Here is a 27,335-nt window from a genome sequence, read left to right on the forward strand (position 1 = left end):
ATTGCAATTCACGCGTCCCAATAATATATATACACGATAAGAATAACTTATCGGGTATATTGGGACAGCTTCAGATTATTTACAGCTAATTACTGACTGTAGAAGGTAGTATATTGGGAACGGCCGTAAGTTGGTTGGCCGTTGGTTTATATTAGTTTCACGCAAAATGGATAATCTTGAGCGCGCCTGTGTAAAAGTTGGAGTAAGATTTGAGAAGGTTCGGTTGGTGAAATATACATATATAAATAAACCATATAGATTTAACAAGGTATATACGAGTCAGATGTCAGCAGGATGTTACCTGCAGCTCGGCGCGGAGACGGCGCTGCTCATCCAGGGCCTGCTCCGAACTCTTGATGTGCTCGTTCAGCTTCTCAATCCGCTTCATTGCTTCGTTACGCTCGTGACCCTGACGAAAACACACTCATGAGCCATAGCCAACCCACTGAAGAAATTAGCAGCCATAGATTGACAGATGACGGCTATAATCTTGTACAACATCGAGATAGCCGAAATCCACTACGTTTTAAGCAACTGTTAGGTTTTAAACTTGGCCAGACTATACTTCGTCACCAATACTACTATACTGGAATACTGGAATGACTACTATTTCTAACATATGTTAAATGCACATTTCATTATAAACTAAATTTAAATTTTTACTTAGGCAGTCCCGCCTCTTATTACGTAATACTTCATCATCTTTGGTATTAGATTACTATTTGCTTCAAAAGTCATCTATCAGTTTTATTTTCTGTGACGTGTGTTGCACAATAATCAAAGAAAACTACTAAAATAATAGCACAAATAATAAATATTAATTTAATAATTAATAAGTTAATTAGTCATTATTTTATTTAAAAATATCATTTAATGTTAAATTATAACAACTTTGGTACAATAAATAACAAAAGTCGGTCATTCTGATATAAATTTATAAAATAAGGATGAACGTCAGAATACGAGTGTACTGCTTATGGCGAGCGGCCGGTCGCAGACATGATTTACGTGGCAAGTTACTCCTTACACCATAAGATAAGTGTGTTTGTTGCGGTCGGAACAATTCGACCGGAACAAACATGCGCAGACATGCTCATGTGATACTATTATCACATAATAACAGATAAATCCACATTCGTGTTTTAATACCCCTTATTACACAACAGTTGCATATATAACTATTACAGACGGATAATTCAATCTGTTGTTAGTATATACAGACCCCCAGATGCAGTATATGAATTATTTGAAAGTGTATTGGAGGAGGTTTTATTAAAATTATGGAAGTCGAAAAAGTACCTATATGGTATATATGATATGTGGTGATTTTAATATTAATTTATTAGAAAAATCCACCACCAGTATTAGATTCAGATCTTTGTTCAAATCATATGATTTAACCAATATTTTCTTAGAGCCTACTAGAGTAACCGGCACCTCCAAAAGCTGTATTGATAACATATTTTCAAATTATATACCCATTTCTCAGGCAATAATAAACCACCAGAGTTCAGACCACTTTGGGCAGTTAGCCTCTTTTAATATTGAGGTCAATAAATGTTCTAAAATTAAAAAGTTTACGTTTGTCCCCGTGAATAATAGGCGGATGGAGAAATATAGAGGTAATGTGTCAGTTAAACTCTCAAATTTGGATTTATTGAAACATAATATTAATCCTAATGAAATGTATGATATGTTATTTAAAATAATTAAAACAGAGTTTGCTTCTATATTTACTTCAAAGACAGTCAAATCAGGTGGTTTCTTATTATTTAATGATTGGGCAACAGCTGGCATTCATAGGAGCAGACAAAGGCTATATGAACTATATAGTCAGACATCATTATATAATCATGATGCATCTTTTCTCGAGTATGTTAAAAATACTCTAAATTATTTAAAAGTGTTTGTTCTATTGCAAAGTCTATGCATATCAGACAGATAATTAAAAATGCACCGAATAAAATAATGATGACTTGAAATGTGATTAACTGGGAATCTGGAAGAGTGAAAGACCGCAACATTGAATATAATCTATCAATAAACAGTTGTAACAACAAAGTTGCTTCTGCTTTTGAGAAATTTTTTTCTGACATTCCAGTTTCTATCACAAGCACTCTTGTCTCCTCCACCAGTGTTGCTGAGTCACTTCTTCTGGAAAATGTTAAAGAATGCCAACAAACTTTCAATTTTAGTTTTGTTAGCCCTAGAGAAATAATTAAAACTTTTAAGTCTCTCGACATGAAAAAAACTGCTGATGTATGGGGCATTTCTGTTAAAATAATAAGTTCAATAATTGATGTCATAGCACCATATTTTGCAATAGTATTTAATAATTGTATTAATTGTGGCGTGTTTCCTGACCTTCTCAAACATAGTAAAATAACACCAATATTTAAGTCGGGATGCTCTTCTGACCCGAACAACTATCGTCCTGTGTCGGTTTTGCCGACCCTTAGTAAAATTTTTGAAAAAATAATTTTAAGCCAAATGCTTACTTACTTTAACTCTCATAAGTTACTTCATTTGAAACAATTTGGCTTTACTAGGGGACGTTCAACAACGGATGCAGGTGTTGAGCTGATCAAGAATATTTTTGATGCCTGGGAGGAATCGCAGAATGCACTTGAATTAGTCATTTGAGAAACCACATGAGTCAGTCAAGCTAAAGTTTTCAGAAACTAAAAAAACTGTTTGTCATAAAATTTTGAATGAAACTTGATAATAATATCTATGTCAAAAGGTAGATAATAGTGTATCATATTGTTAAAAACATTGTATATCAATAAAACATAATGTTGTATGTAAATATTTAACATTTAAAATGCTTGACTTATGTTGTTTCTCAAATAAATATCAGTTTAGGAAATAAAACTCAACATTAACATCAGTTTTTTATTAATTATATCAAAATATTACTAATTTTCTTAAATTTCTTGTCCATTAGTTGTTGGAATTTCAAAAACAGTCTTATAAAAAGCTTGAATTTGTTCATCTTCTGGTAAATATCTTTGTAATTTTTTTATGTCATTAATTTTTTTTATGTTAATTGGGACATATCCATCAGGGTAAGCTGTAGATGATGGCAGAATGAGCGGATCTCTGCTTGAATTTCTAAGGCGAAATGTGTGCACACAACACCATCAATGAATCTAGAATGAAATTTGGAATCTAGAGTTATGCCAAGAAATATAGCAGATTCCACCGGTTCTATCACCTCTCCATTTAACAGAACATTTGCATTTACATTTTTGACATTTGGTACGGTAAATTTAATGAATTTAGTTTTCTTGCTATTTAACAATAGGTTATTAGCGCTAGTACACGATGTCAGATAAAATATCGTTCACTTCGTCATACATAGCTTGGTTTCTTTTCACTTTGAAAATCAGTGAAGTGTCGTCCGCAAACAATACTACCTTATGTTTTTTCTCTATAAGATTAGGAAGATCATTTATATAGATAAGGAAGAGGAACGGTCCAAGAATAGACCCTTGTGGTACCCCCATACTGAGAGGAGTCCCAGGAGACCTCCTGCCATTCACGTCGACCCTCTGAATTCTATTGTTTAGATATGAAGAAGATCGAGCGAAGTTCCTTTTATGCCATAGTGGTATAGCTTCCTGACCAGCGTTGAATGTTGAACACAATCAAAAGCCTTAGATAAATCACAGAAGATGCCTATCTAAATATTCTTGATCAGCTCAACACCTGCATCCGTTGTTGAACGTCCCCTAGTAAAGCCAAATTGTTTCAAATGAAGTAACTTATGATTAGACAATTAACTGACATAGATACGGCGCGACTGGTATACTTTAGTTATTTCCATAATATTATGTCCTATGGTATATTGCTATAGGGCAACGCTGCCGATATTAATACAATATATTTTGTGCTGCAGAAGAGGGCTATTCGCGCTATTTATAACCTAGGTCCTAGAGAATCATTGAGAGCAAAGTTATTTATTTAACATCTTGACTGTTGCTTCTCAATATATTCTTGATAATGTAATGTATGTTCATAGGCACATAAGTGAATTTGACAGAAACTGTCATAACCATAATGTTAACACCAGGGACAGACATAAACTGATGATGCCTACTACTGGGCTAAGTCGAGTTAGTAAGTCTTTTGTGGGGCGATGTATATGCTTTTACAACAAGATCCCAGAAAATGTTCAAAACAAAAGTATTACGTTATTCAAAAGAATTGTTAAAAATGTTTGTGTGGTAAAGGTTACTATAACATAAATGACTTTCTTAATGATACCACAGATTGGGAATGGAGCGACCGACCTCAGGCTATTAAATAATAAGTTTAATTGTACAATGTTGCTTTGTTACTTTGTAAATGTTACCTTAATTGTAAAACATATTTTTGATGAAAAAAAAAAGCCCGCTGAGTTTGTTGCGCCCATTCTTCTCAGGCCTGAGGCATTCATTTCGGAATGGGTGGTAGTTTTTTTGACTTTCAATAAGTGATTTCACATCCTATTTTGAATAAAAATATTTGAATTTGAATTTGACAACCTACCTTCTGCCTGTGTTTGTTCTCCACTTCCCCCTTCTTCCGCATCTCGTTGTCGAGTCTGTCCTGGTCCGCCTTCTGCTCGCGGTTCACCGAGTCCAGTTCCTGCAGGTAGCGCGCCGCCTGTCTGGATGCTTCCATCTTCAGCTCTTCGTATTCACGGATCTGGTGTTTGGATACAAATAATATCAGCTATGAAGATTCAAGTTGCTGTATATGGGCTCATCACTTCGACGTTGTATCATCTCAAAAATATTTTACATATGAAGTCTTCATAGCTTAGTGCTTGAATTTTAACATTAGAACCCTAAATTTAAATCCCGGTAGGTGCAAACATTTGTGTGATGAATATTATGATTGTAATATATATTTGGGTATGTAAATATGTAATAATAAATTGGCACTTATCGCACAAGCTATGTCGAGTGTGCTGCACTCCTGTTTTTGAGGTATATATTCCTTTATTTAAGTATAGATTCAGCTCAGTAGCGCACAAGAAAATATAGTTCCTGATCATCTAAACGATCCAAACAAAATAAATGAGCATTTTCTGATCCTACCAGCCAATATTAAAACATACGCAGATATCAGAATTAGTAATGACACACCCATCAATGACACCCTCAATTCGAAACCAACGACAGAAATAGAGAACAAGACAATTATTATGAATATAAAGTCAAATGCGTCAGGTATTGAATGCCTAAACATAGAAATGCTAAAACTAACTCTTGATGTGAACCTTCCTATTATAGCAAGAATAATCAATAAGTCCATCGATACCAGCACATTTCCATCTTGCTGGAAGAAAGCTATCGTAAGACCATGTCCGAAGAAGAACTGTGTTACTGATCTGAAAGATCTCCGCCCAGTTTCAATTCTGCCCGTGCTGTCTAAAGTCCTGGAAAAAGTAGTACTAAATCAAGTTTTGCAGTTTGTCGAGAGGCATAATATAATCCCCAAATATCAATCCGGCTTCAGGAGAGGTTACAGCACTGAAACTGCCCTCCTAAATATCACAGACGACCTGACGGAAGCTTCGGACATGAGGATGAGTAGTATCATGGTGCTGTTAGATTATTCTCGTGCATTTGACTGTTTGCACCCGGAGTTACTTTAAGCTAAACTGCATCGATACGGTTTTTCAAGGAACACGTGTAACTGGTTTAGAACATTTTTTTTATGGAATAGGAGGACAAACGAGCGTACGGGTCACCTGTTGTTAAGTGATCACCGCCGCCCACACTCTCTTGCAACACCAGAGGAATCACAGGAGAGTTGCCGGCCTTTAAGGAAGGTGTACGCGCTTTTTTTGAAGGTACCCATGTCGTATCGTCCCGGAAACACCGCACAAGGAAGTTCATTCCACAGCTTTGTAGTACGTGGAAGAAAGCTCCTTGTAAACCGCACTGTGGAGGACAGCCACACATCCAGATGGTGAGGATGATATTCTAACTTGTGGCGTGTCGTGCGAAGGTGGAATTCGGCGGCAGGAATTAGGTAAAACAGCTCTTCAGAACACTCCCCGTGATAAATGCGGTAGAAGACACACAATGAAGCGACGTCTCTACGCAACGCCAAGTGATCCAGCCGTTCACAGAGTACTGGGTCCCCGACAATTCGAGCTGCTCTGCGTTGCACGCGGTCAAGTGGATCAAGCTGATACTGTGGTGCGCCAGGCCAGAGATGACAGCAATACTCCATGTGTGGCCGGACCTGCGCTTTGTACAGCGCTAGAATGTGGGCCGGCTTGAAGTTTTGCCGTGCTCTATTAATGACGCCCAGTTTCTTTGAAGCCATTTGGCTTTGCCCTCCAGATGGCCACGGAATTGGCAATCGCTCGAGATTTCAAGACCCAGTATTCCGATAATAGGCGAGGCTTTTAGGGAAGTGTTGTCGAAGAGCGCTGATGCGACAAATGGGGTTTTTTTAGTGGTAAACGCGCAAACTTGAGTCTTCTGGGGGTTAAATTGGACAAGGTTCAATTTACCCCATTCCGCGACCTTCTCGAGAGAGGACTCGATAGAAGACACAAGTTTCTCCCGGCACTGGTCGACGATTTCCCGAGAGAGACGTGCATGGCCCGTGTATACGGTATCACCAGTGCCGTCATCTGCATAGCAATGAATGTTGGAGGTGTCCAACATATCATTGATATGCAGAAGAAACAGCGTAGGAGATAGCACACAGCCTTGGGGCACTGCAGCATTCACGGGCTTCGGGTTCGAGCAATGTCCGTCGACAACGACCTGTATGCTGCGCCCAGTGAGGAAGCTGGAGGTCCACTTGCACAAGCTCTCGGGAAGCCCAAATGATGGAAGTTTAGAGAGGAGCGCCATACACGGTCAAAGGCCTTCGCTATATCCAGGCTAACTGCCAGGCCTTCCCCCTTGCTTTCAATAGCCGCAGCCCATCTATGTGTTAGGTATACCAGAAGATCACCTGCCGACCGACCATGGCGAAAGCCGTATTGTCGGTCGTTGATCAACTGGTGACCCTCTAGGTATACGAAGAGCTGACGGCTAATTATGCTCTCCATGATTTTGGAGAGCAGGGAGGTAATAGCAATAGGCCTGTAGTTTGCCGGACCCGAACTGTCTCCTTTTTTTGGATCAGATGGACAAGGGCTGACTTCCAAAAGTCAGGGACTACGCCTTTGGAATAAGAGTGCCGGAATAAACGCGTTAGCACCGGCGTCAACTCAGGGGCACACGTTCTAAGCACGATTGGAGAAATGCCATCCGGCCCGCTCGACTTCCTCACGTCCAACGAAAACAGAGCTCGCCTAACAGTTTTCTGTCTGAACTGTACTTCAGGCATAGAGCTCTGACACCGTGGGATGGTCGGCGGTGTTTTTCCGTTATCGTCAAGAGTCGAGTTGGAGGCAAAAAGAGCGCACAGGAGATCGGGTTTCTCTTTTGCCGTATGGGAGAGGGTGTCATTCCTCATGTGCAACGGCGGCATGGACGGCTGGCTGAAGTTACCAAGAGCAGCTTTCGACAACGACCAGAACTTGCGTGTTCCGGTCGGGTAACTGGAAAGCTGTTCGCCAATTTTGACGACGTGTTTTGACTTTGCACGGGCGATTTGCCGCTTAAAAAATCTGGAAGCACGGTTGTATTTCCTCTTAAGAACTATGCAGTTCGGATCCTTTGTGCCCAGCGCCGCAACCCAAGTTCGATACGCCTGTTTTTTGCAGTCAGATGCTGCTTTAACTAACGCATCGAACCAGGGCTGTGATCTGCCACCGATCGGTACTACAGAGCTTGGTATGAAAATATCCATGCCCTGTAGTATCACATCGGCTACTGCAACGGCGCAGGCACTAGGATCATCCGAAGGGAAACAAACCCTGCTCCAAGTGTAGGATGCAAAAAAGGAACGCATCCTATCCCAATCTGCTGACTTGTAGTGCCAAACGCGGCGGGTCGCTGGTGGTCTGCGACGTGGGCGTCGGATAGGCACTACACTCCTGACCAGGCAATGGTCGGACGTTCCGAGAGGGGCGTCGACAATGACCTGGTAACCGTCGGGATGTGTAGTCAGCAGAAGATCTAATAAGGACGGCATGTGGCTATCCACATCCGGGAGCCACGTTGGCGACTCAACCAATTGGGACAGACCGTACGCCAATGCAAAATTATGCACAGATCGCCCTGCGTAGTCTGTGGTACGTGATCCAAGCCATTCGGCATTGTGCCCGTTGAAATCACCCAAGACTATGATTTCAGCGGAGGGGATCTGTGCAAGCACGTCGTCAATTGCCGCTTGAACGCAGCCCATGGGATGATCGGTTTATCTTACAGATAGACAGCAAATGGTGGTAATTGAAGGAAAAAATGGTGATAAGAGTTTCTCAACCTTAAGACCGCTAGAGAGAGGCGTGCCGCAGGGCTCTCTATTCAGCCCTATTTTGTTCACCATATTTACAGCTGACTTACACAATAATATTAAACATTGCAAATACCATCTTTATGCAGACGATACACAGTTGTACTACTCTTTTGATAAAAAAGATACAATAGTCTATTAATAAAATTAGCGACGATCTTAGAAATATCTACACATGTTCGGAGAATAACAGCCTGGTCCTAAATCCTACAAAATCGCAAATGATAGTCCTAGGAACGAAAACTCAAATTAATGCAGTGTTGGAAAGTAGCGTGGACATAAAAACTGACAACGTGGTCTTAGAACGGTTATCGTCCGCACGTAACCTTGGAGTTCTACTGGATGGTGAACAAAAGTTTGTGGAACACGTGAATACTAAAACTAGGAAAGCTTTTTTTTTAAATTAAAGACCTTGTATCAAATTAGAATCTATCTTTAAGAAGATTTGCGTTTACTTCTGTGCAAGACTGTGGTACTTATTTATTTATTTATTTATTGGTAATCAACAGCGTTACAGTAAACGTTAATAAACAATAATATATAACATAATTCTTAAGGCCATTATAGATTACTCATATTGACAATATTATTTTACAATAGTTTTACAACAAGATATATTACAGAACAACTGCCTCTTGTGTTTCTTATTTACTGTGAGTATGTTTGTGTGTGGGTGTGAAAGCGTACTATCGCAGTTCAATTACTGTAGCTCCGTCTATGGGCCGAGGTTGACCGCTAGCGCAGAGAGGGCAATACAGAGAGTGCAAAACTCATGTGTACGCTTTTGTTTCAACATACCCAGGAAAGCATATTATATAACTCCCTACTTGAATAGCAAGGGCATCCTGAACACGAGTGCAAGAAGACAACTTCACTATGCTTGTTTAACTCAAAAGGTTATTTGGAACAAGAAGCCTGAATTTTTATTTGAAAAGCTCCGTTGGGTTAAGGATTTCAACCAACACATCTGCGTGCAAACAGACAACTCGGCCTGATAATCCCTAAGCACAAAACAGCTCGGTTAAGGGGATCTTTCAGATTCTCTGCAGCAAAAATATGGAATGACTTACCTCCTCCTCTAAAGAAACAAATGAGTATCGAGTCCTTTAAAATAAATACCGTTTTGCTCTACTAAAAAAGGAAATTGCTGCGGAGAAATTGAACCACTTCCACTGGAAATATCTTTCTCTAAAAGATTTTTTCTGTGTTCGGACATAAACACACGCTCACACTCACGCACATACCTAAACACACACACACTTACATACACTTGCAAGGGTTATCAGAACACTTTTTTTTCTAATATTACATTTTATAAAAAAAGATAGCTTAAGTAGGTAATCGGGGAGCCACAATACATCCACTCCCACTCAACACCTTAGGGAGGAGGGGATGGCTGATAAACAGTGCTGCATGGAAACATAAATCCATGATTCCATGTCAGGTGAAGCTGAGCTTTTTCCTTTTGCCTTTTGTTTCATCACGTATCCTAATTGTTCATTTTATATTTGTAATGATTTGTATGGCAATAAAAACTTTATTATTACTATTATTATTTATTGTATATTATGAGTCTCAAAAAATTTATTAAGATTATATCAAGCTTTAACTGTTTATTAAAACTTTCGTGAGTCATTATTATCTAGCAATAAGACCCATAGTGCCGATGATTACGTAGTCGACATTGTGAGTACATTCTGTGCACCCGTGGACACCAATAGTGACACAGTGTCAGTGATACCGTGTTCGTCATCACCACCGGAGCCCCCAGCCCTGTCCAGCCGCGCACTACGAGCCCAAGTCCGCAGTAAGAGGTGGGACGTTATCGCGAACCCACCACACTCACCCTGATAAATGACCTCCGAATGGTCCGAAACTAGCAAGTACCGACACCGATAAAACGTGAGTAAAGCCGTATTAATAAATAACTTTAAATGTTTGTTGATTTAAAAACTGGCAGTAAGTTTTAGCCTATTCTTCTCTTACGAGCTAGTAAGATGTATAACTTCGTCATTTACTAGTGACATTCATGAATTTAAATGAATAATTGATTTTAGACTTCCTTGTTTACCTGCGCCTCCTCGAGGTGCACGTCAGACCGTGCTGTGGAAGTTCCCATCTGCGTCTGTTGACTCTGTTCCCACAGCGCCTTCTCTTCTTCTACGACACGGAGCTCTTCCTCCAACTTTCTGTAATGTTGCATCATACATTTATCAGGGTATATCCTTCTACTGAATCAACATGAAGCAGTAATCATTTGGAAAGTTTTTGAGAATCTATTTTTTAAAAGAGTGTGACAAACTAGTGCTAAATACTCTTAACACTAGTGCTATATTTATTAAGCTTCTTAACGAGGTAGGCACTGCTAATTGCCTATATGGTATGTACGCCCCTGTATAATATGAAAAATCTAATAGTTTCTTGCAGTTTAACGCATTTTTTTCAAAGACCTGGACATAGACCACACTATACAGCATCCAATTGGTATACGGAGAACATAGGAGGTTGAGTGATCACCTGATGTCCGCCTGATGCGCCTCGTGAGCCTTCCGCGCCTGCTCGAGTGTTTTCAAAGCGCTCTCCAGCTTCTTCTGCGTGTGCGTGACACGATCCTTCGCCTTCACAAACGTGGGACGCTTCTTCGATATCTCTGCTTCCTGGAAACAATATGCTAACATGATCAACACATTCACTGCTACCTCTGGAACATTACAATATATTGCCTGGTGGACCAGACCTCGCCACTCTTTGCCGACAGGTGGTCCTGTGACCATCGCCCGTGCGGTGGCAAGAGGAGGCAGTCAAAGACAGCCGGCGACCAAGGATTTTCAATGAAGCTTTGCAGTTGATGTAGGGAGCGTGTATATGTAAAACTTTATATAAATAATAGTATGACGTTCTTATCTCCGTGACCACAGAATATATAATAGTACAAGACGTACAGTAGTCTCTCTCCACTCAATGAATTAAAGTTACATGGACTCTTGCCCCATACAATAAGGTGTAATTCAGATCGTACAGCACTATATACCTACATTTTTATTCACCTAACTTCTAGGTGCTCCCCTCCCTCCATTTCTATCGCGTGCCTCCTCTTATATATACATAGTTGTAGTGTGCCGTGATCGAGTACCGTTCAAGAAACCGCCGCAGATGATACTCTAGTTCAAAATGTTAAAAGAGTGAGATAGGTATATCGATATATGTGCAGATACCACCTCTCTGATATTTTGTTACTTACAGGCAATATGTTTGAAATATCAAAGAAACTCTCATTATTGTAGAACCCTAGTAACTATCCTGTTAACTACTACTAATAGTGTTCAAAACATAAATATGACATACTACAGGAAAATGAAACATTAGTGAATGGGTCTTATAACATACCACTCATTTTTATTAATAGTTATTTCTGCCCAATAAACTTACCACTTCCCGAATATCCTGCTCTATCTTGGCCAACTCTCGTTGAGCAGTTCCTGCTTCTTTTTTCTTCTCTTTCAAGACCTCCTCAGCTTTCTGCCGCTTTTTCTCAATCTTGGCAACATCATTCTGCTTGTATTGCAGTTCCTCCTCGCAGTTCTGGATATCTTTCTCATTGTGGTAAAGGTGGAACAGCTGAAGCTCCACTTTTTTTTGTTGCTGTAAGATATGGTTAGTTTATATATTTGTGTACATTTTATATTTCGATTAGAGCATTGAAGATATTCACAAACTAAAGCTGTAACAAACACAGCAATTATAAACCTGATCAGCATTATTATAACCTAAAAGTTACAATAATATTTTATTTATGACAATAAGGGACAGGATGTGCAGGACGTTCAGCTGATGGGAATTGATACGCCCTGCCCATTACAATGCAGTGCCGCACAGGATTCTTGAAAACCCAAAAGTTGCGAGCGGCCCTGTTATAAAATACTATTGCGCTCGTCACTTTGAGACGTAAGATGTTAAGTCTCATTTGCCCAGTAATTTAACTAGCTACAGCGCCCTTCAGACCTTAACACAATAATGTTTGCACATTAACGCTTCACGTCAGAAATAGGCGCCGTTATTGTACCCATAATTTAGCCGGCAACCTGTGCAAAGGAGCCTCCCACTGGTGAAATGAAATAATAATGTAAGCTTAAATAATAAAGAAACAAACGAACCAACTCCTCCTTGAGTCTGGTGTACTTCTCCGCTTCTTCCTTCTCCATCTTGGCTTCCTTTCTCTCTGCTGCAACTCCCTTTTTCTTCTGGTATGAGAACTGTGCCTCCTCGTCAGCGCGGTTTACCTCCATACGGCATTGTTCATACTGCTCTTTGAGTACCCCAGATCTAAGTGTAAAAATAGCAATTGCAATAGAGCATTTTTGGTGACCACATTTCTTAATTTAAAAATGTTATTATTCTTACATTAAGTCATATTACTTTGTTATTTATTCTATTAGTGAGAATATTAAATTCTGGATTCATAACATTTTTTATTTATTGATTCACCTGGTTTAATTTAGTTTGTTGTGTTTGGCAAAAATATGAGATAATTTTTTTCTCTAAGTGATAAGAGTGTTAGACAAACTTACAGATTATTATTATAAAATAAAATAAATAAAATATCATTGGTACACATGGGGATCAACCAGCTCCTACCACATTAGAGAGAATTATAAGGCCTTTGTGCCACCAATACTATGTGTGAGTGGTTTAATAAAGGGTGTTATTTAAATGGGAAGCATAGTATTGCTATTTTTGTGAGCAAAATATAATCTGTGAGCATGAACGAGTAAAAAAGGAAGGACTCTGCGCCGTGATATTAGCAAATGAATCACCATTATGCTAGTGTGTGTGCGGTTACGGGGGATACTAGTTACACAATTTATCTCTCTTAAATAATAATATATGGCCACAAATACTTATATAGTATCATTTTTACACCATCAGAGATGATGACAATTCTCATAATGGCCGCCTATCGGCCTGTGGGTGTGTAAGTGTGTGTGTGGGGCTATATATTTACATGTTAATCGGCTTGTTTTGGTGCTAAACTGTTATGTAAGGAGGACACGGAGTCCTTGTTTTTTTCTAGTCCGTGTCTGTGAGCAGAAATAGCTAATAGATCAGTAACTCATGGCCAGCAAACATTTAAATAATCAAAGATCAATTTGTCATTCTGGATGGCTGTAATTATTTTTGTACAGCATATTAATTGTATTAGTTGCAATTAGCTTTTGCAGGGAGTAATAGGGAAAGCAAAAAAGGATTGCTGCCTGATTTTTTTATTGCAAACAAAATCTTTGTATGCTGACCAAATAATTTAAATGTTGTTTTTTCTTGTGGCTCACCTAATTTTATAATTGCTAATCATTTAATTACTTCTCTTAAATAAATTACCACCTACCCACTAATTTCTTCAAACAGTGCTGTCCTCTCCTTGGGATTCTTCATGGCAATGCTTTCAACAGCCCCTTGGAACACGAGAAAGTTCTTCGCTTTCACATTTATTCCCAACTTCTCCAACTCTGACTGGTATTGGCTAACAGGCACTGACTAAAATTGGCAAAGTATACAGATACATGCATTTGTGTAACAGTGTAACAAGAGATGGTCTATACCAGGGGTGCTCAGACTGTCAATTGCGAATGCATTTTGAGTTGATCTCGAGAAAAAAAACTATTCACAGATTTTGTTATAGGAAACTCAAATCGGTAATTACGTACCACCTTATGAGAAGTATGCTCAGGACATGCAGTGTAATACAGATTCATCATCCAAAGTCACTCTTCAGTTAAGTTTAGAACTTTAGACACTAGAACGCATTTGTTTTGTAATTTTAATCAATAAACTCGCAATTTTGAGTAACTATGTTTTTTATTATATTTTTAGTATTGTGCACAAAACTCATATCTATGTGTCTAAGTTAGTGAGAAATGATTGCTTTGTAATCAATAAAATTCCTAAAATTTCCGAGAGATGGCGCTGTGCCCAAAGGGTACAAAATTACATCGCACTATCATGTGTTCTTTACTATTCATCTAGGTCAAGGTCTTATACTCATGTTTAATTTTTGTTCAATATAGTGTTTGAGAAGAATAAAGGTGTAAGTGCAAGAGTGTGTTTTATTGTGAGCCATATGGTAAGAGTGTTGAGTAAAGTGCTAAACATAATGGTGCCGAAACCCGGGAAAACTGTGAGTAATAGAACTTAAGTAAATATCAGTGAAAAAGACTTAGTGCAATCGCGGTTATAAATTAACTTTAACTATTTCGAGTGTTTAAAAAAAAAGACTTAGTAAAATTCAGTGTTTGTTTAGACTTAGAAAAATTTCGCATTGTAGACGATAATATCATCCATATAGACTTTGAAAAATTTTGTATGAGAATAACTTGTACAAATATTTGATGAAATAGTGACTTAGTTAATGCGGCTAATATGAACTTTGTTGTTGCCAATAGGACATTTATATTGATAAGTTTATGATTGAACTTCAGATATATTGGACATTTGAAATTGTTTATGTTCTACTACTGAACTTTTGGTTTATCGAACTTTTGTTTTAAATTAATTAGTTTTCAAATAAAGATGCAGTCGTTAATTTTGGTACAAGAAGATCGTTTTGAAAACTTAATGAAAGCGGAGAGAAATTATAAAAAATCACCGAAAGAGAGAGTAACCAAAGGTTATACTGAATCTAGATTGGAAACTTTAGAAACATTATGGACCGAATTTAAGTGTGATCATCGAGAAATTGTGGCGCAAGCTACTAAAGATATAAGAAAAGAATTATCATACTTTTCTGAGGATTTATACGAGCAATTTGAAGAATTTTATACTGTCTACAAATCACTATTAAAAAGTAAACTTGAACAGCTTCAATCTTTAATAGAAAAGGAAAATATAATTGTTTCTATGCCCAATTCTGGAACATGTTCTATGCATAATGAAGTAAATTTGCCGTTAATTAAACTACCCTCATTTACTGGAAAATATAATGAATGGCAATCTTTTAATGATTTATTTGAGAGCTTAAATCACAACAATAAGAAGTTAAAGAGTGTACAGAAGCTTCATTATTTGAAGAGTTGTTTAAGCGGAGAACCTGAAGATTTGCTACGCAATTTAACTATTACTGATGCAAACTATGAGGAAGCCTGGTTATTATTAAAAAGGCGATACGACAATAAAAGATTTAATTGCAACGCTGTTTTTAAGACATTATTTTCCATTAAACAAATCAATCATGAGTCAGCCAGCGCACTTAAACTAATCCTTGATACAACACTAAGTTGTCTGAAACAGTTGAAAAATTTGGGTATTGACATAGCATCGTGGGATGCAATCGTGGTGTATATAGTTGTTTCCAAGTTAGATTCTGAATCTCATAAGCAGTGGGAAATACAAATGAGTAATACTGCACCAGAAGAAATGCCTAAATGGAGTCAACTTGCTGAATTCTTAGAAGCTAGATTCCGAGCGCTAGAAATGATTGATACAAGTAGAAGTGAAGCTTCTGTGCAGATTCATCACATTCCGAGAACCAAATCCTTTCATACTTCAGATTTTGACCAAAGCAATTCGGTTAAGGATCCTGTTTGTACATTATGTGGAGAGAATCATTATCTGTTTACGTGTAAAAAATTTAGTACACAACAACCAAAAGAGAGACAAGAGTTTGTACAAACCAAAGGATTGTGTTTTAACTGCTTAGCTCCGACCCATTCGGTTAAAAACTGTAGGCTATCAAAATCCTGCCAGAAATGTGGCAGACGTCATCACACTCTCTTGCACTATAACAAAGAATCGAACAATACTGAGAATATTGCGCAACTATCAACTTCGTTGGGATCAGAGACGAGAATTATATCTAACTTCGCAACAGAGAAGCTTCAACCCAGCGAGGTCCTACTTGCAACTGTGCTTTTAAAGACAAAAGAACGAAACGGCTGTGAGCACCATATCAGAGCACTTTTAGATCAGGGCTCACAGGCGTCATTCATCACGGAAGCTACAACTCAACTGTTAATGTTTGGGTGTCAGGTCTGGGTCCTGGTGAAACGAGAGTCAGACACATAGTTTCTATACATGTCGAATCACGCCAGAATCCCAAAAATTCAATCCAAGTAGATGCGTATGTGCTGAGATCATTTCCATGGGTACTTCCGTCAACTAATGTTTTACCACCTGGTGGTAAAGAAATTGAAAATCTATTCCTAGCCGATCCAGGCTACGCAACTCCTAGTAAAATCGATCTTTTACTTGGAGCTGAAGCTTATAGTGAAATATTGACAGAGGGCATGATCAAACATCCAAAAGGCAATTTAATTGCCCAAAACACTATTTTTGGATGGATTATATCGGGAAAGCTGTCAAATGACACAAATACGCGAGTCAAAAGAGTAGTTAACATGCATCTTCAAATCAGAGAAGACAATCTACTAAAACAATTTTGGGAACTAGAGACGGAACCTAATAATATTTTCAAAGAGAAGTTGACCAAAGAAGAAATTCAATGTAATAACCTATTTGAAACTATAACTACGAGAGATAACGATGGGCGGTACGTGGTATTACGACCGTTCAAAAAATACAAATCAAATGTAAAGAAGAACGGCTTAAAGAGTTAGCTTCAAAAATATTTTATTCAACTAAAAAAAAACTGTTAATGAAGTTTAGACACGATGAAGAATATCAAAAGGGTCTGGAAAAGTACGTAACGTTAAATCATGTGAAGGCAAATGATACTTTAAAAATTTTGGGAATAAGCTGGACTCGAACTATATACAATTTTGAAGATACAGTAAATTTTGACGTTAGAGATAAAATAACTAAGAGAAAAGTTCTTTCAGATATTGTAAGGCTGTATCATCCTATGAGTTGCATAGCACCGTTTGGGGTCAAGGCCAACAGATATATACAAAAATTGCGGCGAGCAAATTTAGAATGGGACGATATACTACCAGAATATATTTTAAAGGAATGGTTAAGTTTCAGAACAGATTTAGTAAACCTAAAAAATTTAAGATTTCCGAGATGGATGCCACTGACAAATAATTCTCGTACAGATTTTCATGCCTTTTCGGATGCATCTAAATCAGATTATGCAGCAGTTATTTACTTTAGAGCGGATAATACTAATGGAAATGTTAATGTTAGTTTGGATATAGCCAAGACAAAGGTTGCCCCAACTGAGAAAGAGGTAACTATTCCAAGATTAGAGCTTTGCGGTGGAGTTCTGGCCACAAAATCGTTATATGAGGTTTCCCAAATCTTAAACATACCCAAAGAACTTTCTGAAACATTTAACAAAATTAAACATGACCAATGGAGCTATGTATCGATGTATATAAATCCCGCTGACTGCGCTTCCAGAGGTCTGCAGCCATCAGAATTGTCAGGCCACCATCTTTGGTGGAACCGGCTGCGAGGTAGTGGGATTAACTCTGACAAAATAGAATTTTCTACACACGAAGAAGAGAAGGCTATCAAAACTTGTACTGCTATAAAGGAAAATAAATATTTATGGACAAGATTTTCTTCGCTATCAAAAGCGTTTCGAATTTTATCACGATTTAGAAGATTTTGTACTTTATCCAAATTACGTAAAGAAGAAGGAAATAGATTATATTATTTTATAACTACAGAAGAAATGGAAAATACATTACTAATTAGCGTTAAACAATCTCAAGAAGTCGAATTTAGTGATGGCATAAAAGAGATCAGGAAACGAGGCAGAGATCAAGTAAAGAAATACTATAGAGAATGTTTGCGATATTCAAAAATTAATAAAAAACCGTTGAGGGGACAGTTACCTGAGGTTAGACTAAGACCGAGTAAGCCTTTTAAATCTACAGGTGTGGATTATGCTGGTCCAATTAATGTTCGAGCATCACCTGGCAGAGGAATAAGATCTTATAAAGGCTACATTGCTCTGTTCATTTGCATGGTGACACGCGCGATTCACCTGGAACTGGTGTCTGAGTTGTCAGCTAAAGGTTTTATAGCGGCTTTTAGGAGATTCGTGTCGAGGCGAGGCTTTTGTCAAGATATATTTAGTGACAATGGCACTAATTTTGTGGGCGCTGATAAAACACTGAGAGAAATGTTTGACGCAGCAAAATCTAACATGCCTGAAGAAATTGCCAGAGTACTAAACATTGAAGGCACGAAGTGGCACTTCATTCCGCCACATTCGCCCAATTTTGGTGGTATCTGGGAAGCTGGAGTACGTTCCGCAAAGATGCACTTAAGAAACGTCATTGGTGACAGTACTCTTACATATGAGGAATTGTCCACTGTGTTGACACAAGTTGAAGCGTGCTTAAATTCACGGCCAATCACTCAACTCAGCGATGATCCTGATGATTGTCTACCATTGACACCAGGTCATTTCCTTGTCGGCGAGCCACTTATTACTATACCAGATAAAGACTATTCCGAAGATAAATTTACTGGATTAGATAGATGGAGGCTGATGCAAAAGATGGTAAATGATTTTTGGAAGAGATGGTCAAAGGAATATTTAGTTACTTTAAGTCAGCGATATAAATGGAATAAAGAAACAAATGAACCTGAAATAAATGATATTGTCATTGTTAAGGAAGATAACATTCCTCCAGCCAAGTGGGTACTGGGAAAGATTATTGAGAAGCATACTGGTAAAGACAATATCACAAGAGTTGTAACTATAAAGTGTAAAAATACATTTTTTAAAAGACCTGTTAGTAAATTATGTTTTTTGCCTAGATCAAGTTAGAATTTTCATTATTTAAAATAGTTGTCACGGTGGGCGGTTCCCACCCAATCAAATAGTGGTTGTAAAATGTTTTCATAAATTTGTAAGGGTTTAGATTTATACTAATTTTTATTGTGTTTTCTTGTGTTTTCTTGTATTAAGTATTAGATTCAAAAGTTTAATTTTGTTTACTTTGCTTTATTTGAGTTGTTAATTTCAGTTTATTTTTTGTTAAAGAGTTTGATATTTATTTGAAGGACAAGTCCTTGATGGGCGGAATGTCTAAGTTAGTGAGAAATGATTGCTTTGTAATAAATAAAATTCCTAAAATTTCCGAGAGATGGCGCTGTGCCCAAAGGGTACAAAATTACATCGCACTATCATGTGTTCTTTACTATTCATGTAGGTCAAGGTCTTATACTCATGTTTAATTTTTGTTCAATATAGTGTTTGAGAAGAATAAAGGTGTAAGTGCAAGAGTGTGTTTTATTGTGAGCCATATGGTAAGAGTGTTGAGTAAAGTGCTAAACACTATGTCATCGTGATGCTCTACCTAGATGGCAATTATACTTCATCACACAAACTTGAAGCCTCTCAGAGTTGAACTATAGATAGTAGTCTAACAGTTTTGAGGTAAATCGCCAGCAGTTCAAGCTTGAGCACCCCTGGTCTATACAGTATAAGCAACTGTTTAGGTATAAGCAAATAGTCGGTATGTGACAAACAGGTCAAACAGTCATTAAAAATACTCCCATTTAATATTATTTTATGAAAGAGGGCAAGCAAGTATACCGGTCATCTTGTGTTAAGTGATGACTGCCACCCAAACTCTTCTGCAACACCAAAGAAATCAGCAGAAGGGGTTAGGTTTTTTTTGAAGGTGCTCATGTAATTATTATTCTGAACATACTGTGCAATGATAGCCTTTAAGATCGGCTCTCTCTTTTGCTGTATTGGCCAGGGTCTCATTGCCCATGTGACAGCAATGATGTCTGCCCTAAGTTTCTAACACCAGCTTTCCAAAACACCTAGGATGTTCTAAGATTTTGCATGGGCTTAGTATCACATTATTTGGAGCGGATAGATTGGTATCTATGGATTGAGCTGTATGTGAGCTAGTGTTAACCTTCATCAGCCACAAACTACAGTACTTTCCCATGAAGAAATGTTGAAGAATACATGTTACAGCTCAAGGGTGGCAAAGCAAGCAACAACAAAAAAGCTAACACATAGCTTAATGTCAGTTAATCATCTCATCAGCAACTGCTTTACACTTTTAGCCTGTATATCACTAACTCCTAAGCCATACACATATATAGGTGGATAATGAGGGTTATGTTGGGTCTAGACAAATGTTTTAGGTGTGGTTAACATTTACAACTTTTGAGTTATGTATAATTTTTACTTACTTGACCATTTATCCTATGATCTGATGACTGACCAATAACAGATCTCTGAAATTGTTTTTCTGTCAAATCTTCTAAAATAAATGATGCTGTCACTGATGCACTATAAATATAAACAGATATAATAATTAAACTACTTAAAATACTTTACATTAATAAACAAAGATATTATTATTAAAATAACATTATTTAGTACTCTAGTTAAAAGTACTTTACAAAATGCTTCCACAGTTTGAAGTTCAAACTATGGTCTATGCAAAGACTAGCAAACATTTTTTATGGAAATGAGGACAAATTAGTGTACCTGGTCTCAAGTGATCACCGTCACCCAAATTATCTTGCAACACCAGAGGAATCACAGGAGCTTTGCCAGCCTTTCGGGAAGCTGTACATGCTTTTTTTGAAGGCACCCATACCCGTTGATAAAATTTAAAATAGCATGAGTTACTCAGAAAATATTTACTGATTTTTCAAATAAATAAGATATCTAATGACAAGTGATCAATCAACTGATCACTTGTTTGTTGATATCACTACCACCACATGAGAAGAGTCACAGAAGTGTTGCCAGACTCTCTTTAATGATAAGTCTCAACCTGTTTTAGTGAGAAACTGCTATGAGCTATAATAACATTTGGGTGCTGAATTCTCACAAAAATATTACAGCTAGATTATCTGAATGGATGATCACATTCTTGAAATATATTTTATACTATTGTCAAATATAAATAAATCTTAAACTGTTTTAACTGAGTAATATAACAGACTGATCAATTTGGTATTAAAATCATACTTGGTACATTTTAACTTAACATGGCTGACTTACGATCTGGCAACTGCCTTGTTGATAGAGGCACCGTGAATGAGATCACTCAGACGTTTCACACGGAGAAGGGATGTTTTCTCTCCCATTACAAAGCTCACAGCATCCATGAAGTTAGATTTACCTAACAATTGTTATATTAATATGACATAAAATTAAGAACCTTATGAACTAAAAAAGGTGTAAGTATAGTTAAGCAGCCAGAAGTTTCTTAAATAAAATACACACTTTAGTTACATTATTCATAATCAAACAAAATCAAAGTACTGCGATCTCAAAAACCACCAACTAAGAATTTTAGATTCATTGATAAGTAGTATGTTAAAATAGGTGCCAGAATAGCGACTTTTCCATGTTATTTTACTTAATAGTCTTTTAAGATTTAAATGGTAACCTTTATTTTCTTTACCTGAGCCATTTGGTCCGACAACAGCAGTAAATGATCTTAGGGGTCCAATACGATGGTGGCCGCGATAGGATTTAAAGTTTTCCATATCTATGTATTTTAAAAACGCCGGCATTTTGTTTTTGGAAATTCAGCATCAATAGCAATAACTGAATTACCTAAATAGGTATATTGTTACTAATTTCAACCGCCAAATTTGCAATCAATAAACAGTAAACACTACAGAATCGGGATTAGAATTCTGTAGATGGCTGCCAAACTGCCAACGCTAGCCAAAGTGCCAACTGCCACTGCGGACTGTCAGTGCCAAAGCTTAGGTAAATTAGCTTAATTTTGACACATATTTTTTTTATTAATTTATTAGTTGGCATGGGATGCAAGAGGTAATTGCTTGTAATAATATTGATACAAGTGAAAGAATTTATAAAGGTAAGGAAACAAAAAAGGAATAATATTCGTAGTATTTCTAGTCCAGTGGTAGCTATTGCTTAAGTACATATTGTGCTCTGTCCATTTTGTAAGCATTCAGAAAGTAAATCAATTTGGGTTACATTGATCAAAAATACTAACACTACACGCCGGATGTAGGATGATAGCGGATGCAAGAGTAGACGAGGATAAAGTTGTTATGTATTGAAAAAAATTTAAATGCCCCATAAAAAAAAGATGTATATCATAATAGATTAACAGTTTTACTCATTAAGACAGCAATTCTTTTTTATATATATAGACTTTAAGACTGAATCCCTTTTCATATTGTCCATTTATTTAATACCATATAATACATAGATTATACAATACAATTTGTAAATTAAACATTCTTTCACAGATCTAATGGCTCCACAGTGCACAAAGATCAAGCATCTTCAAGCAGAAATATCGCGCTTGCGAAAAAAAGGACAATCTTTGAAAGCAAGGTTAAAAGGTGGTGCGGATCGATCAATCGAATTTTGTCCGGAAAATTAACATATTATGTGGGTGAAGACGAAACAAAAACAGCTGCCCAACAATATTATGATAAACATAAACATTATAAAAATAAAAAGTAATATGCAAACATTGCTTTTTATTTCTCTCACCCAATATCTTAAATTACTCATACCAACATTACTAAATCCTATCCTTTATGTTCTATGTTGTGGCAAAATTAAATAACTATATTATAAAGTAGAGTTAGTTATTTAATTGTGTCACAACATTAAAAATGAATTTCATAATTTCGAGCTAATATTATATTATAGTTATTTTCGGGGCCAATATTCAGATGGCGCTAGTTTTCAAATAGACAGCTCATAATGCGTAGAGAGGGCTCTCTTTTTCCCTATATATTATTATACTATTTGGCTTCAACTGATATCGTATTTTTCCGTCATAGTAAAGAGCAACTCAAATTACATAAGCTTATTTTTTTTTCAGAGTGTTCCTACAAGCAGTAAGCGAGTAGTGTAAAAATTTGTTATTTGTGTATTTTTACGTTTGACAAAATTATATTGACTAAAAAAGTAGTTTTATAGATTACACAGAAAAAAATTGCTAATATCCACGTAAATAGTTTTTTATACCTAAAGAAATGTTTTTATTCATTTAAGTAAACTTTTGAAAGCTTTTTTTGTCGCAAAATTTTATTATTTGTAGTTAAAGTAAACATTAACAACAATAATTTACCTTGTTCGAAATAATTATTGTCCCCCACAAACTATCGCGATTACTACTCAATGTGCTGTAAACTTAACTACATTTTTAAGCGCAATATAGATTACGGCCTTGTTCCCCAAAAAATAAAAATGTCCTATTCGAGTAAGCTTGCAAGTATATGAATTGTTTGTAAGGAATCCGAGTTACTTTCGAATACAATTGGAGTGCAGGACCGGTGTCGTTGCAGATTTCATTGCATCTCCTTTAATTATTTACCCAAAGATCACTATTATTGAAACCATCAATAGTGATCACTATCATCAGCTGATAATTTTTTTAAACAAAAATATATATACATATATAAATAGTGATATAAGGTATCGAGCTAACCGTTGTCACCGTTGTGAAGAAGCTGTCGAAGTACTTGTCAATAACAATAACAAAATATACGAAAAACTCGGTGAAGTGCAAGTGCAAGTGCAAGTGCAGGTGCAGGTGCAGGTGCAGGTGCAGGTGCAGGTGCAGGTGCAGGTGCAGGTGCAAGTGCATGTGCAAGTGCAGGTGCAGGTGCAAGTGCAAAGTGCACTACGCCAAACACTTCAAACTAAGTATCGCCAAGTATTTCGCCGAGTACTTCGCCACGTAATTTACCATGTATTTCAAGGAGAACTTCGCCAAGCACTTCGACAAGTACTTCGATAAGTTTTTCAACAAGTACTTATCGAAGTATTTGTCAATAACTATATAACTTCGTACTTGTACGAAGGCAGAAATGTAATCATTTTTTCAATTTAAGCTGCGTATTTTGAATTTAGAACCCGATTTGGACAGTGACATCAGTGGAGTAGCATTTAGGTATTTTATGTAAACCCTGACGAAAAAGACGGTTACTATAAGTTTTATGTTTGTCAGTCTGTCTCTATTTTCTGATCAAGATCTGTTCAGTCGTAGGTTTATAACGTTTTTAATCAAAAATCACACTGATATTACAAAGGCGAAAGTTTGTATGTTTATTTATTGGTTTGAGTGTATATTTATTACTCCTTAACGCTCCAAATGGATTATGATCTAATAATAAGGTAATGAGAGAAACAAACACTCAAATATAATATTTTTATTAACATCAAATAATTCGGTAAACTGATTATTAAAAAGTTTAAGTTCTCTGGAATAAATTTAATATTTTGTTAAAATTTGTCCTGCACTAATTAGACTTAGACATCTTTTCTAGGGTATGTTTTTGGCATATGTTGTGTAAGCGAACATCAATTTATTTTTGTATCACAGCTTTTGTCAAATTATAAATATAGCAAATTTGGACTTTTGTGTGCATCAATGTGACTAAATATTCTATTGAATTTTGAAAGAGATTTCAATGCTTTTAATGTTAAAAAGTTTTATCATACTTATTGAGCATGAATTTTTAAACGCTTAAACCCTTTAGTGGTGAACTATAAATATGCCTCGAGAAATGATTCGTGCAAATGCCACTCGACTTATTTGGTTTGTAAAATTCTTCACATCTATCAACTGGCGCTAATTCTCTTTCACTATCTCGTGTACGAAAAATCTGAAAAAATTTAGCTTTACAGATTTTCGGTGTAAATAAGTATCAATTATCACTAGGTTACGATACGTCTGTGATAACATATTATAAGCCGTTCATATTCACAGGCAATGACTACTTGCGCAAAATACAATATTGTTCTGAGGGCCTTTAAAAAAAAACGACTCTACCGACAATGACTTTTCGTACACAAAATACAATATTGATAATCATTGTGCACTGGGCCTTCAAAAAAAAAAATTAAAAAGAGCGACTCTATAGTTTTCATTTCTGACTATGTGCTTGTCGCGTCCTTTTATCTGTCTCAATCGACAGGCGGGAGAGAAAGGGATGTGAATACTTGTCAATAATTATTGTACCATATTTAATGAAAAAATATTCATTTTACTAAATTATTTACGTTTTTTGCCAACCCATCTTATACGAATGAAATAAACTTACCGGTGATAAGTCACACCATCTTTTTTTGCGTCGTCAACGTATTGTTTGGGCACTCTTTTATAGCACAATAATAAGACTTGGTGATCGACACACAGTTGACACATGACTAAGGAGAAAAGTATGCTTATATTATCTTTAAGCACACTTTTGCCGCTCCTCTATCAACTATGAATGATATTATGTCCATATGTATAGAATGTCATTGCAGTAGATGCTTTAATCCAGACACACTGAACATAAAAAAGTTGATATAGTAGCATTATATCCACATTAAGAATATGAATTATACCAGTGATAAAGATAGGTAGGTACCTACTATAAATAGATCCACCCATCACTTACGCCGTAGAATATCCAGAGAGACCTTACATCTCTACGCCTCGCCAAAGGAACAAGCCAGAGATAACTTGATTCGAGTCGCCTTTCGTTGTATGAGCTTATTAAGAACAACTTGCATCTACTGGGAATGTCTAGAGCTGAGAGTACCCCATGTGATGTCGATTTTTCGCCTTAAATAAATGCGCGTTATTTCCAGGATGATGCAACATGGACATCTTCGCGAAAAGTGCTTATAAATTCCTAAAATTTCGGCAATGCTTTTGTTTTTCCTCGGGTGTTGCATTGGATATGGGTGGTGGGTGATCATTTAAGAGGGGACCCGGGTCAAGTGTAATTTGAAAAATAGGTATTTGAAGAAACTATTTCTGTCGCGCCGCGCCCGAAACACAACCATCTATGTGTGCGTGAATAGCCCGTGTTTTGTGTGAGTAGGTAAAAGGCATAAAAGTCATAAAAGGCATTTATTTTCTCAAAATTGATTCCTTTAGAATTTTTTTGATGTTATTTCTAATAACTACTAGATACTACTACTGCTTCGGAAACAAATGGCGCTCTGAGAGAGAAGAAGCGGCGCAATAAACTCTCCCAGCATTCTTTTTTGCGCTCTTTTCAATAAAAATATACAATATTGTACAATCATTCCTATCGCTATAAAATAATACCAATCTAGTCCCAGGCTGTCCGATCATTTAGATATTCAGCAGTGGAGTGATAGGATTTACGACAGAGCAATTTTTTTTATAAAACATTTAAATTTATTTATAGATTATGCCTGAACAGTGGCTGGGACTTTTTTATAGAAGTGTATACATTTACCCTTAAAGCTATTATGTATCTTATGAAGCCTACTAGAATTAGTTACAAGCAATCCCTTATTTCTAGTGCTATAATAATGAAAATCACTATTAAGAGCAAAAAGGTGAAGATTTTTGTGAACGTATATTAAATTTTCATAAATGTACTGAGAATGAACAGCCATAATATTTATTTCTTTAAATTTTCCTTTGAGAGACTGTCTATAACCAGGCTGATATAAAGCACGAACAGCTCTCTTTTGCAGAGCAAACACTATATCAATGTCAGCAGCATGACCCCACAGTAAAATACCGTACGTCATGATGCTGTGAAAATAACTGACGTAGGTACACTAAACTAGCGGTCGCAACATTCGTGTACTCTGAACTCTCTAATCTTTCTAACTGCTGTAATGCTTATGATGGGGTGCGCGCACGCCACAAATCGTTTCATTTATCAACTTACTCTGTGTTCGCTCATAATACTTAGTTTTTGACCCTAGCTATTGATACACGGATTTGTAACGTTGCTATACTTTGACTCTGCTCGCACTCGGCTTGTGAATCGGATTTTGAATAATTATTTTCATTACCTACTGAAAAATTTATGTATCAATATATATTTTAAATCTTTAATATCTTCAAAAATATTCTTTTAAATTAAATGCTGTAAAAGGCCATGTTGATCTATATTTAATGCACAATGTGTACTTATTATTATACACGCAACCATAATGTATATTACTGATGACTGCTGTATTGCTTAAATTCGCTTCGTAAATCAGCCATTAT

The 27,335-nt window shown here is 36.7% G+C and overlaps 1 protein-coding gene across 1 annotated transcript in view; it reads right to left on the reverse strand.

Moving 5' to 3' along the window:
• LOC126979514 (structural maintenance of chromosomes protein 1A) overlaps nucleotides 1-22,039 on the reverse strand; it is a 72,327-nt gene extending 50,288 nt beyond the window's left edge. Inside the window, exons 1-10 of the mRNA XM_050828830.1 lie at nucleotides 21,771-22,039; nucleotides 21,365-21,485; nucleotides 20,542-20,641; nucleotides 13,802-13,950; nucleotides 12,573-12,741; nucleotides 11,848-12,060; nucleotides 10,936-11,075; nucleotides 10,490-10,607; nucleotides 4,534-4,692; nucleotides 302-409 (exon numbers count right to left, since the gene is read on the reverse strand). Coding sequence (XP_050684787.1) covers nucleotides 302-409; nucleotides 4,534-4,692; nucleotides 10,490-10,607; nucleotides 10,936-11,075; nucleotides 11,848-12,060; nucleotides 12,573-12,741; nucleotides 13,802-13,950; nucleotides 20,542-20,641; nucleotides 21,365-21,485; nucleotides 21,771-21,882 — 1,389 coding nt within the window. The 5' untranslated portion in view covers nucleotides 21,883-22,039. The remainder of the gene's footprint in view (nucleotides 1-301; nucleotides 410-4,533; nucleotides 4,693-10,489; nucleotides 10,608-10,935; nucleotides 11,076-11,847; nucleotides 12,061-12,572; nucleotides 12,742-13,801; nucleotides 13,951-20,541; nucleotides 20,642-21,364; nucleotides 21,486-21,770) is intronic.
• Between the last annotated feature and the right edge of the window lie 5,296 nt (nucleotides 22,040-27,335).

This window comes from Leptidea sinapis, chromosome 3 (genome assembly GCF_905404315.1).
Source record: "Leptidea sinapis chromosome 3, ilLepSina1.1, whole genome shotgun sequence".
Taxonomy (NCBI): domain Eukaryota; kingdom Metazoa; phylum Arthropoda; class Insecta; order Lepidoptera; family Pieridae; genus Leptidea; species Leptidea sinapis.